The 14,797-nt window shown below is 30.6% G+C and overlaps 1 protein-coding gene across 7 annotated transcripts in view; it reads right to left on the reverse strand.

The window, feature by feature from the left end:
* LOC115218522 (syntaxin-binding protein 1) overlaps positions 1 to 14,797 on the reverse strand; it is a 163,730-nt gene that overhangs the window by 4,866 nt on the left and 144,067 nt on the right. For 6 of the 7 annotated variants that reach the window (XM_036507385.1, XM_036507394.1, XM_029788401.2 and 3 more), the window contains 2 exons: positions 10,763 to 10,843; positions 2,300 to 2,413 (listed from right to left, as the gene is read on the reverse strand). In XM_036507385.1, the coding sequence (XP_036363278.1) occupies positions 2,300 to 2,413; positions 10,763 to 10,843 (195 nt within the window). The remainder of the gene's footprint in view (positions 1 to 2,299; positions 2,414 to 10,762; positions 10,844 to 14,797) is intronic. The other variant, XM_036507404.1, reaches the window with a different exon arrangement.

The raw sequence follows: 14,797 nt of genomic DNA on the forward strand, positions 1-14,797 counted from the left end.
TTTAGATCAAAGTGTGACGGCAGTTCTAATGTTAAAACTTTTTGAATTTCTGCGAATGCTTTTTGAGACTTGTCTGACCAATACCATTTTATGCCATTTTTCAATAGGTTGTTTGGGGGTGCTCTTAGCTCATGCATGTTTGGTATGTATGTTTGGTAATAGTGCGTGAGCCCTAAGAACGCTTGTAATATTTTTCGAGGTAGGCATATTTTTTATTACTGTTGATCTTGAAGGATCTGGCCTCTGACCATTTTTATCAATAACTTGCCCAAGATACCTTATTTCTGGCATGAAAAATTTGCATTTTTCCTTGCTAAGATTGAATCTTTACTCCTTTATTTTCTCAAAAGCCATTTTTACATGTTCCTCATTTTGGCCCATGGACTCACTTTTTATGAGTATTTTTTCTGCGTTGTGTTGTAGATTTATAATTCTTTTGCATTCTTCAGCCACTACTTGTAGGGTTAGTTTTGAATCATGTTCAAGCTTTGTCAATATTTGAGCCCTTATCTCTGCATCTTTGCTTGCTGTATGAAGATTAAACATTTAACATGGCCAGGCTTAATTTGTCGAGTTTAAATTTTTCACATTCTCTATTTACGATTCTGGGGTACATGACAAAATTTTCTGTTTCTTTTTTTTTTCAAATTCAAACACTCCCAGCGAATACTAAATAGTGAACTTCTTTCACTGAATATTTTAGATAATAGCTTAATCATTTCCTTGAAACAAATTTCGGATGGTTTTCTCAGCAAGATGTAATTACAAAACTTTTTGTGTTCTGCTGGTGATAATTTCCTTAAAAGAAGACATACCTTCTTTTTGTCCATCCAGCTTTTACACTCTTCCTTGAAGATTCCTTCATACCTTCTGAAGTATGCAGAAAACGTTATCCCTTCTTCCAGATTATATGTGAATTCTTCATTTAAATTAGCAACCACTTCTGCCAAATATGAACCTGAAGTATTTTTTGACTGCAACAATAATTCCAACAACTGTTGATTTTGTTGTTGTTGTTGTACCTGTTCTTGCTGTTTCTGTTGTTCTTGTTGCTGTAGTTGCCGTTGCAACTGTTGCTGCTGCTTGTTGTTGTTGTCATTGCAACTGAACCATGAAAGCTAATAGGTCTGCCATGCTAAGAACATCCACCGTGAGCTTTGAATGTCTTGTCACCACTGTTGTGTCTCAACACTGTTATGTCCTTCTTTGAATTCACTGTATATGCCACTTTATTACGTGGACTTATTACAAGGTTATGATAATACAAATATAAATCAAAAACAATACATAACAATATTTTTGAATGACTTCTACGACTGTCTTCACAAGCACCTGCACACATCACACTGTCACCCACAGTTTAGGACAGCTGACTTGTTATCCCACAAGGGTGTCAAGATTTCACCACTTTGAACCTCATAGAGGCAATGACTAGTGACCGTGACCTTTGGCAATGTGCTCTGCTTAAGAGGACTCACCAAGCACTAGTGCCTGTGGCATATGAAAAAAATCAACCTTTGAAATTACAGAGGCAAAGTGGCTTGATTGTTGGGCCTCACAGAAGCGAGGTGCCTGAGTTCCTTTCAAGCGTTGGGCCTCATGGAGGCAAAGTGGCCAAGCTACTGGGCCTCATGGAGGCAAAGTGGCCGAGCTCTTGGGCCTCATGGAGGCAAAGTGGCCGAGCTCCTGGGCCTCATGGAGGCAAAGTGGTCGAGCTCCTGGGCCTCATGGAGGCAAAGTGGTCGAGCTCCTGGGCCTCATGGAGGCAAAGTTGCCAAGCTCCTGGGCCTCATGGAGAATTTATTAAAGAGGTGTTGTGTCTATGGAAGAAAGTTTAAATGATAAAAAAAAAAAAAATCAAAATTCAAAATTGACTGACATTTGTTCTTAGAGAAAGAACTGCTTCTACCACATCTTTCATAGAAATTCTTTAATCTGATATAATTATTTTCAATGCAGAAAACAGTCAAATTTGCATCTGTGAAACAGGAAATTTTAATGTATCATATTAATAATTTACATTTAGCTAGAGTCAGAGTCAGTACATTTTCATCAACTTCAAGTTTAGCTTCCAACTCTGATTACACAATCCAATTTGCTCAGCAATGAAAAATTATGTTATTTGTAGGATTCTATCCACACAATCTCCCAGTCTGTTAAAACATACTCTAATCACCTTTCAACTGAGCTACTGGGGTTTTACTAAGTACTCTACATTGTAAGGTACTGTCAAAGGACAGAACTTCAGATACCTGTTTCTTACTAATGACATTATTAAAACCAAAAATACAAAGCATACCTCCATGATATCCTTTATATATGGTGTCCATCTCGACATTTGATAGGTATGATCAGCTGTTCTCTCTTTTCGGTTGTTAGTGTGGTAAGGCTGAGCAATCTTTCTTCGCCCTCCCTAAAAATAAAATATAAGATCCAGTTGATTAGCTTTTCTTGACTTGAAAGAAATAAGCAGTTTATGCTGCAGAAACCTGAAGACAGAGAAGGTCTATTGGGAATAGTGATAAGCCTAATAATCATTTTCATTAATAAGTTATATTAGTTTGTATAAATTTTCATTTATTATTTTCTAAATTCTCACTTGTAATACAAGGAACTGGTATCGTGTTTTAGTTGTAAGTGCTAAAATCTTAAATTTTAAGGATATTCTGCTGACAATAAAGATAGGTTGGCAATAACTACAATAAAAATCAAATGATAATTTGATCATTTACTTGTATGCCATATACCTCTACTAAACAAAGAGCTACTGATTCTTTTGAACATGTTATATTTAAATGTTGCAATGTTTTTTACTACACAACTTCAATCTCTCAGACAGAATCATTGAGATTTTGGTCATAAAATAATGCATTTTAAATCATATCTGACAATACAGATTAGTATTTTATACTGATATCTTAAAATTTTAAATATAATCAATGACAACACCTTTGTTAACTAAATTTAGATAATATCTAAACCTATCAAATAGACTATTATATATAACATAGGAAGGGGATAAAATTTATTAACACTAAGAGATTATATAACCAATCACACCAGAAAACATAAATTTTAATAAAATATTTTTCATAAGTCTTACAACTGGAGTTGCTACTACTTGATGTCTTTGCTATCAAATTTTCAGTTCCAGCTAAAAAGCTTCATATTTATATAAAAAATAATTTTTCCTAAATAACTTTTTGATTTATAAAGGTTTTACAGCCTGCTCCTGGAACACAACATAGTTCATGGTAAATAGTTATGGAATCCAGTCAATTTTCTGAAATTGTACTTTTGAAATTGATGCAAGTGACACAGACTGAAGTATCAGTTTGTTATATAAAAAAGAATGAAAATCCATAAATGTCTGATAAATATATGAAGAAACTTTTTAAAATAAATTTTAAAAAGAAATAGAGTAAAAGAATAATAAAAATAATAGTCTAAAAGTTATGTAAATTTTACTCCAGTGTTTTATAACAATATGAACCAACAGGTAATTTAAACATTGGTGTGTGCTACTCAAGCTCCGGTAATGTAAATAAGAATTTGGGTAGACCATAAAATCATCAGTTTGTACAGTTAATTAGAAATATTTCATTAATCTGTATACAGCAGAATGTAATAGTTCATACTATATAAATGTTCATCCCTATAGTTACAGAGACTGAACTAACATAAGTATCATAAAATTTGCCAGGATATCTTAAATTGTTTTGAAGAGAGAAAAGTTAAAGAATTAAAATAGTCTTTCACTTCAGGAAAGTGTAATAAAACTCTGGTATTTTATGTATTGCTGAATTATTTAAAACCTTCTGAATACATTATATAAATTATTCTCAAGTTAATTAGGACAGAAAATAATTAAATATGGGTTTGATATAAGCTGTGAATATTTTTTAGAAAACTTATATCAATAAAATATTTTATAACATAAATAAATTACTAAATGCTGTAGTTAACCTACATAAGATGCTAAATACTTGTCTATATATAAATAAATCTGACAAAAACTCTGTAATTAGGCTTTGAGAGGCAGTAATGACTAAGTGTGGCTAATATTTAATCCAATAGTAGCTTGTAGCTATTTTATAGTAATGGTGGTATTACCAAATTATATATAAAATCTGTATCACTGTTAGATTGGTAGAACATTTGAAGCATGCAAAGCAACAACATATTTATGAAGAAAGATAAAATCAAAATAAATAAATTATATCTATCATACACAGTGGAATTTAAAAAAAAGCTTAAAAGGAATATGATGAAAATAAATTTAAAATTTAATGTAAAAAAATTGTCCAGTAGTCTTTTTTTTTTTTAGTAATGAAAAATGGCATGTCCAAACTAGCTACTTTATATATTGACAAAAGCATAAATCAGTTGGTAATAATCCAGTCATGCAATAACTTTTTTTTTCTTTTTGTAATGTGAGAAGTTTACTAGCTGATAACATAACTGCCTTCTAATTGGTAAAGTAGAAATGTTCTTTATTTCCATTGAAAACAATTTCAAGTACTAAGGTAAGAACTACTTAGAAATTGAAATGAAAATCAAGAAATATATTATAAACCTGTACAATATTCAGTTGGTGTGTGGCATTTATTTATTTGAAAACATGACTGCAGGGTATCTTGACAGATTTTTTTTTTCAAGTTAAGATAAAACTTCATTACTAACCAATCCTACTGGGGTCAATTTTGTTATTTACACAATATGCTTGTATCATATTAGAGAAGCACAAAGCTTTAAAAAAATAAATAAAAGTAGTAGATACATGTTTAATATTTATCACATACACTTGATACTTTTCTTTTGACTTCATTTCTCTAAAAGTTATCCTCTAAAAATATTTTGAGCAATCAGCAATGAATATCCTAACTAATGCCAAAAATTATTATCATTGTACCTAGATTAAAATAATATAGCAAACTGACTTAATTTTTCTTTGCGAAATTTGTTTCAGTTTCTTATTCATTATGACTAGGACATTATTAAAAGACCTCATTTAGCACAGTGTTTCTCAATGTTCCACCTTAGGTTCCTACCTTAAGAACATCAGTTTTACACTAAATCCTCCCCACTTAGAAAATTGAAAATTAAGAAATTAATAAGAAAATATTTTTATTTCAACAAAACATACCCAACTGAGAATTTGCATAATTTTCTGTTTTTATAATTTACAATTCTAGTGAACTGAAATTGTGTCTATTTCAATATAGTTGGAAAGTATAAGAATCTATGGTTATTAGACTAGAGTAAAAATATTTACTTGTGTATAATTTTTAAAACTCTAATATAGAAATTAAGATTTCTGGAAAATATCAAATTCATCACTGTGAGAGAGTGTATTGATTGCATCCTAGTTGAGAAACACTGCTTTGGCAAGTTCGATGGTTTTGGATAATGACATGCAAAAAATAGTCAATATCATTTTAGGAAGAAAAAAAAATATTGCATACAAGTAAAAATCCTTTTTAAGTCAAAAGAGAATATAAAAAGAAAAATGAAGGAGATATGAATTGGTTTTGTTGATGCAGAATAATTAACAGCTTCAAAATATGATTAAATCAATTTTCAAACAGAGAGCAACAAATATGATGATCGTGAAATATAAGTATTAAGGGACAAGAAATTTGACAATAGTATATATATGAATACCTTAAAAACTACATAAAGCCTTAAATTCCAAATATCACCATTTTATATCTATTTTTCCAAGCTGGCATGGACTGAATAAGTTTGCAAAATAATATCTTTCCATGTTTCTTGTAGCTATGATATCTATGAGTGCCACCATCATCTGCTTAAACTTAACTACTTGTAACCAGCACTTCTTTGGTTTATTTGTAACTCAGGTGTTTTTTACCATCAGACTATATCATTTTTATATAACACACACCATCCACTTACAATCCTGCTCACAATCAATGTCTGATGTTTAGTGACTTTCTATATTCATGTACTCGACCCTTCCAGTAACATTTCACAAGTAGCAAACTTGTTCCTCTACAATTTCTGCAGAACTTGAACAATAATTACATCTGCTTAACTGCCATAGGTCACAATATATATCATGTTTTGTATCTTGTATTGGGAGAGAAAAGTTGTCATGAACTAACTGTAAAATATCTGCCATCTCTATCAAATCATAACCAACATGGAATCAGTAGCTTTCCTGCATCATGTTTAAGCGTTTAATATTTGATACTGATTTCATGTTTATTGTATTCATAAGTGCCATTAATGACATATCTATTATAGTTGGTTGCTATTCAGTACTTAAAAAAAAAGTTGAAGATGACAAAGATAACTGCAGTCATGTGATACCATAAGGTCTGCCTATCAGTTTCAAATTGTACACACCACAAATACAAAGATTTCAATCTAGAAAAAATTAAATGTCAAAGAAAACAAAAATCAACAAAACAAGACAAATTAAAAGGAGAATAAAAAAGCGTCTAAATGCAATTTTCATGACTCCAATTTAATATCCAATACAATTTAAAAAAGCTAACATCAAATTAACAAAAAAAAAAAAATTATTCTAGAATGGTGTTGACAGTCGTACCTGGATAAAAAAAAATACATTCTCTATATGCATACATAGGATGTATACATTTACCTCTTTCTCACATGTACATAGAGACACATTTAAAAGCAAATCACAGAGGTTTATTGAAAGGGAATGACATTATCTGGGGTGACAACTGTGATAGCATCAACAACAGGAAATTAAGTTATCCAAGTTACTATAAATATTGCAAATAAAGAAAAATTGTATATTGATCTATACAGAGAATAAATATGGGTCAAACTAAAGAAACAAAGAAAATATGAAAGAAAGAAAGAAAACATGAAATAAACAAAAAGGAAGAGATAATAAACTGAAGTTTGATGCAGTGTTAGAGCAGTAACCGTATTATATGTCAAGTAGTTTCCTATTTCCAACATTGCATTCAATCTATCATGTATGAGATTAATTCTTTGAGAAATAATATTGACACTTTATCATTAAATTTACTTCTTGTGGTAAATATTTATGATGAATATCAGTCATCAAAAAAATATTTTAAAATTTCAAAAGGAATTTATTTTTGTAGTTACTCGATTCTACTTAAGCATATATGTAAGATGTATGTTTGAGTGTCAAAGTTAATGCTTTAAGATGGAAGTGGAGGGGATCAGATAGTTCAACCAGTAATGAAATTTAAAACAATAGTAAATTTTATTTGAAAGTAATAACTTTAAAATAAAAGTTAATCAGACTACATCAGCTCTGCTGATGCCAAACCAGGAAATAGGCCAACAAAAAAATTATTCATATAACTAATATTAGGTTTTGGTAGATATATTAAAAAAATTGGGAAAATTGGAAAAAAATAGCCAAAGTTAAAGATCAGTTATTTTAAAATATACAAGACCTATATACTTTTAAATATAGCCTCTTAACTCTTTCATATTTAAGTAACTTAATAAATTAATATATAAAATTACCATTAAGTAAGAAAATTGACCTGTATGTGTATGTGTGAGTGTGTGCACATCCGAGACAGAACAAAAGAAAGAATACATTTAAATATGTGAAGAAGAAAGATTTGTGATTTGTTTTATCAGTAATAACAGTTGCAACCAGATTTCACTCTAACTGTATCCTCAAATCTTGAAAAGGAAATACAATTTAAAAGAAAAAAAAAAAGACAAAAAGAGGGGTGAGTTGTCACGGTTGAAACGTATCTTGTCATGGGCTTGACTGACATGGCTAAACATGAGGCTAAAAAAAGAAAACAACTCTGAAATTATGAATAATTAAAGGCAAAAGTTGACTCCTGGTAAGATTTGAACTCCACAATGTAACTACATACTGGAAATTTATTGAGACTGGCACCCATGTATTGTTTCTACCACCCAATAATAATCATTTTCAATATAGACACAACATCACAAATTTGGAGGAGGGCACATTTGGTCAAACTGACACAAGTACTTGACTGGTACGTATTTTATTGACCAAGAAAGATGAAAGATAAAGTTGATCTCAAAAGATTTGAACAAAGAAACCAAGCTAAATATCACAAGTCATTTAATCCATCACTCTACTGGTATCATATTTCAAATAAAACATAGTTAAGGACTAAATATATTCTATTACAAATGACATACTTGCTGAAAGTAATATTTATAATTGAGTTTTCATTGAAATAAACTGGAATATGACCCTGTCCCCAAACCATAAAACAGTTTCATTAATAAAAAAGCTTAGCAAATATATATTTTGAACTGGTAAATCTGCAGTTTATTGTCTTGTTAATAACGGTAATCCATCCCAGGTAAAGAATAAGCCTCTAACTGGTCTATCAATTCATTGAAATAATAACTTAATCTCATCCAAATCAAATTATAAAGAGCACACTGGATAATGTATTCCTAGAAACACTTTGTTTAAAAATTAAAATACAAGCATGGTCATAATTGAGATGTCTAATTATAGATTTGTCCGCTCTACAATGCCTGGGGGCATATGCAATCTATTTAAAGGCTATCCTAGGAATACAAATAAAAATGATTTCAAAAGAAAATATAAGAATTCTAGCTGAAGAAGAACTGCAACTATAATACTTTTAAAATCTCATAAAATTAATTATTTTGTTCTTTTAAGTTTTCATAAAATAGCTCGATAGATGAAAGAGTAAGATTCTTGTGTATTGATGTGTTCAATCCAGATTTAGTTGCATGCTTACAATCATAAATGTTATTGGAAAATATAAAAATGTTCAAAGTTGCCTTATTTGTCATCCAGCTATATCAGCAGAGAAACATCTAAAGGATGTGAAAATACAAAGTTATGATGTTCAAGGGGATGTAGATTTTTATGTTTCCATATTTTATATAATTTTTCAATAGCACATTTTTATAGCAGCTTATAGAAACAAATGAAAAAAAATTAAAGCAAGATACTTGAGGAAATTTCAAAACAATCTTAATAAGTGTTTGCTTGCACAGCAACAGAAGCAAATCCCACAGTCATTCCAGATTTGAAATGGAATTTATAAACAGATTATCTTTGGGATAAACTGATAAAGGAATTTTTTCCAACAGCAATCAGAAGTTTACCTGAAAATCAAAATATTTTTACTATTTTGTTAAAAAATAGCAAATCATAATGTCAAATGGTAAGTATAATATTTTTTTGTGTATATGTATGTGTTTTGTTTTGAAAGTGTTTTGGGGGTTGCATCAGTCAATTTCATCCCAAACATGCAAAACTTAATTCTTTGATCAGACAAATGGGCTGAAGGAAAGACTCACTTGAAGCAAAAATTTACAAATCAGTATGGATTCAAAACCAATATTTGATTTAAGAAATCAATAATAGTAATGCAATATTCAATATTTTTTTCATAAAGATCTGATGAAATCTCTCTGATTGTTGACAAGATAAACTGGAATAAAAAGAACCAGAATATGTTGTATTAATTAAAGGGGAAAAAATTGAATTCAACTCAAGGAAATATTTAAATATTCAATGAAACAAAATTTGTTTTACTACTTCTTAAAAGTAGAAACTCTGAAGTAGAGTAAACTTTTAAAAGTACAACTTTTAAAAGTAAATATTTGGTTAAAGAGTGAATATTCAATTCAGTGTTGAATTAATACAGCTTCCACTTCTGGTTGTTGACAAGATGAAGCATGATATCCTAAGGCTTAAATATCAAATTATGATAGGGAATAATAAAACAAAATTGAAAACATCACTTTCATGTATATAGTTGAAGGAGTAGTTTTCTGGACATTTAATTGGAAATGTTAAATTGGTAAACAAATATTCATGAAATAGTTCATTTTCATTAGAAGTAACTAAAAGAACAGCAGTCAACACACATAATCAGCTTACAATAAATGGAAACAGTTTAAATAGATAATCAGCCCCAGAAAAGGAAAATATATACCCTAAATTTACATATACTTCACAAGCATCCACATACTATACATGATTCTTACTCAGGTTAGAAACGAACTTGAAAAGACAGCCCAATTAAGAAAAAAAAAAGAAAGATATTATGAACATTTGAACATTTCAGTAATAGCATAACCTTTCACCATGGTAAAAGTTAGAAGGAAAATGCACATAACGCACTTTAAAAATACAATTTCTTAGAGCACTACTGCTATATTGACTGAAAGTATGTTTATAAAATGCCAAATCATAAAATTAAAATAATTCTCAATAGAAATAAAGTTAATATTATTTTTCTATATAAAAAAAAATATTGTATAGTTTATATTTTTATCCTCAATATTCTAGCATAGTATAAAAAAATAGGCAGAAAGCAAAATGAGATGGTGTCATATGAATACATAGTTGTTTCAAAAGATTAGGAAAAGGGAACATTTTGTACAGGTCTTCCGCTATACATACTTAAGACTTAAAATGCAATGCACAGAAATAAAAATACACAAATATAATTGGTATCATAAAATCCTGAAGTTTAAATAAAAGCTGTAGCATGAAGATGTGGCCCAATAGAAGAATTAAGTAGCACAAAAATGACATTGGCACAAAAAAAGAAGCACAAATATCACACACTTTTTAATTGATGACATTTATAGATAAGTTTCCATCTTGGCTGCTGATGCTATCCCAGCATGCCCCAGCATTTTGTTCAGTTTGAGGACAAGGAAGAGCGGTAAGAAAATCCAGCCACTAAGAAAGTGATAAAACGACAGCAATGCCAGGAATAGAAAACTTGAGCCTCACCTGCTGGCATGGTGTATTGGATTGGAAAGTTCCATAGCTAGAGACTTCTTGTAAAATGTTGGTATAATTTTTTACCAGACCCTGTTGTATTGCATGCAAAGAACAGAGACACTAGATGAAGCACTGTCAGAAATATGGACAATCAGAATGCAATACTTAATATATATGGATCCGACAGAGACACACATATACACAGATGGAGTGACAGCAAGCTGAATATTTGGTGGTGCCAACAATAAACAAAAGATAGCAAATAAATAATGATTCAATAGTTAGCAAGAAGCAAAGTTTGAGCTAGAATATTGATTTCATAACTAAGAGGTACAGTATATATTTAGTAGATCACTAAACAAAGTTCATACAAAGGCACAGTGTCACAAGACTGATATCTTAAACCAATAAACAAATATAAAATGTTTAAACCTGTACTAAAAATGAGAATGTTAACACATTTTAAAATTAATTCTATAGCAATTTATAGTATCTGAATTTTGTAAGTGATAATTAGGAAAATAGTTTGCCTGTGTGTATGTGTATATAATTTAGGCTTGTCCACTGGCCTGTTATTCTGGCATTTCCAAGGCATGCAGCTGCTTCTTCAGACAGGTCCAAATTGGTAGAAAGACACACATCATCAATACAGTGGCAGAAGTAGGACAGAAATTGTGCAAAGATAATAAAAACAACACTAATAAAATGCAAATGGGCGCCCAAGAAGAAAAGAGAGGCAGGAGAAGGGAATGATTCAAGATGTGTACATAAACATGCATACATGCACACACGTTCACAGGCTAACATATTCACATACACATAAACACCAGTTAATCTCTCTTTATCTGTTCAGAGATCATTGGTACAGCAGAATAATTATAAGACCTGGAAACATTATTATTATTATTATTATTATTATTATTATTATTATTATTAAGGCAATAAGTTGGCAGAATTGTCAGCACATCAGACAAAATGCTTAGTGGCATTTCTTCCAGCTTTATGTTCTGAGTTCAAATGCTGCCAATGTTGACTTTGCCTTTTATCCTCTCAGGATTAATAAAATAAGTACCAGTCAAGCATTGGGATTGATACAATTGGCTACCCTCCCTCACCCATAATTTCAAGCCTATATTACAAAGAATTATTATCATCATTACTATTAAAGTGGTCATTAGCACATCAGACAAAATGCTTAGCATAACTTGTAACTTTTTACATGCTGAGTTCAATGTTGTTTCTTATTCTTTCAGGGTAGATAAAATAAGCTACCAGTCTAGTACTAGGCTGATGTAATCAACTACTTACAGTCCCTAAAAATTGCTGGCCTTGTGCAAAAAATTGAAACAATTATCATTATTATTCAGTCAGGATCATTAAAGCATCAAACAGAATGCTTCACTGTATTTGTTCCAACTTTCTTTGTTCTCAGTTTAAATTTTGCCAAGGACAACTTAGACATTCATCCTTTCATGGCCAATAAAAAAAGGTAGCAATCCAAGATGGTGGATTGGCAGAACTCTAAGAATATCAGACCAGGATGATGATGATGCTTTCGTTCTGGTTCTTTATGTTCTGAATTCAAATGCTGACATAAACTACTTGGATGGTAAATTTAACTTATCACCCAATTTAACACCTCCATCACTACTACTTGACACCTTGGGTACTTTTAGTGGAGTTGACTGTCACAAGCATTTGGGCCAGTTTTCAATTTGAGGATGCCTTCCTCCCTTCTTTCCACTGGTGTTGAAGGTTCTATAATGAGTCATGAACACTGCCTTCTCTCCTGACTAAAAGATAAAAAAAAAGTTTCTTTTGAGTCAGTAAAATAAAGTACTAGTCATGTACTGGGAGTTAATATAATTAACCAATTCTGCCCCTCAAAATTGTCAGCCTTGTACCTAAATTAGAAATTATTATTCTCATTATTACTGCCTGACTGGCCCTCGTGCTGGTAGCATGTAAAAGCACCCACTGCACTCTTGGAGTGGTTGGCGTTAGGAAGGGCATCCAGCTGTAGAAACTCTGCCAGATCAGATTGGAGTCTGGTGCAGCCATCTGGTTCACTAGATCTCAGTCAAATTGTCCAACCCATGCTTGCATGGAAAGTGGACATTAAATGATGGTGATGATGATGATGATGTAACTACCAATATTTCATTTGGCAATGACTACCACAGCTGTTTATTATCAGTGTCACTTCCAACTGATTTATGATTTTATTTGTTTTTACCATTAGATGATTGAAGACCTTTGCTTGGCTATCTCTGACTCACAACCCCTTTCATTCTGTTGTTTCAACAATCTATGAACAGATAAGAGGCAGACAAGTGTCTGTATATGAGATTGTGTATGTAGATTTGTTGAATAATTCCCTTTTCCCCTCTCTCTCCTTCCTGTAGTTATATTATTATATTCACACAACTTGTATACATTTTTTTCTGCACACTATTTCTACCATAGCAGTGATGAGGCAATGTCTCTTCACCAGCTCAGACTTAAAAAAGCAGCTGCATGCCATGGAGAAATTTTAGAGTAACAGCCACTAGACTGCCCTAAATAAACTACTGCACTCTGTGTATTTATTGAGTACAAACATATGCACACACACACATACACACACAGAGTTCCTTCATGAAGATCATTCAAAATATTAATTCAAACAAGAATGTAGATGATCTTCATAAAAATATATATTTAAGTAATTTACATCTCAACTATATTAAAAACTGTTTTGAAGAAGTAAAATGTAAATTTTAATATTTTTTGAGACCTCAATGTAGAAAGCTAAAAAGAATTATGTACGTATGTATATATATATATAGACACACACACACACACATATATATATATATATATATTGAAAGAATATTTAAAATTCAGATCATGTGCATTGCATGTGCATTTATTTGCCTAGGAGATTTTGTGTTAGCAGCTTTATAAGAGTATATCTAAAAAGCGTTTGGGTAAAAGTGGTGAGGACTACAAAATTTAACTTGAGGAAATGGATTACAGCAGGTGAAGTGTTTAAAATTCAGTCTCTTATGACATTTGGATTTGTAAGTGTGCAAAACAACAAAAGGAAAAAAAAAATAATAAAGCATGTATTATGACATTTTTACAAAGAATTACTAACAAGTAAAAATGAAAACCCCAACAAAAATCTGTTAGCTTCAAAGACATAAAGAAACGAATTCGACTGCATGAAAGTAATTAGACCTTTTTTTTTGGTAAATTTAAGCTCTTATTTATATTAAATGCAACAATGACTAATACTTATGAAGTACAATTCAGTTTTGTTTCACAGCTTAAAATTTAATGAACAAAAAAAAAATTTTTAATTCAAGAATAGAAAAAAATGACACCATTTATAAAAATAAAACATAAAAGCTGATAATGGAACTTGAATTTTGCTTTTATAAAATCTGTGGGTGCTGATTAACTTATTCCATTATTTTCATAATGAAAATTATCACCCATTCAACTTGCATGCATATAATTATTTAAATACAATTTTTAATGCATGGGATTTTGAGAAAAGTAGAATACAAAATTGTAATATTCAAACCTTCCTCAAGGGCATTAGGATCATAAATAGAATAATTCTTATTGGAAATCAAAGCTAAGTAATAAATTTGATTCTCCAAGAACATATTGCTTCCCCATGATACTCATAATATACCTAAATAATAATTAGAATTCTGTAGAATATTTAGCCAACATATATACAGAATACATTTAATTATTTAAAGAAAATCAATTTTCTTAGCTCAAACTCTGCTAGGAAAAGCTGAAGATAAGAGCCACAGCTTCAAGCTACCTTACTCAACAAGGAAATATCAAATAAGTAATGTTACAATTTACTTTCAAGGTAAGGTTTATGCAAGTTTTTGGGTAAAATAATGATAATTATTAACAAGTAAATAAATGTGTAATTACAATTTTAACTACCTTTCAATTTATATAAAATCCATAGCTTTGACTATTTAGACATACAACTATCAGATTCTGATTAAAGATTAAAAGTAACTCTATTGTGAT

The sequence above is a fragment of the Octopus sinensis genome, linkage group LG1, assembly GCF_006345805.1.
Source record: "Octopus sinensis linkage group LG1, ASM634580v1, whole genome shotgun sequence".
Taxonomy (NCBI): Eukaryota; Metazoa; Mollusca; class Cephalopoda; order Octopoda; family Octopodidae; genus Octopus; species Octopus sinensis.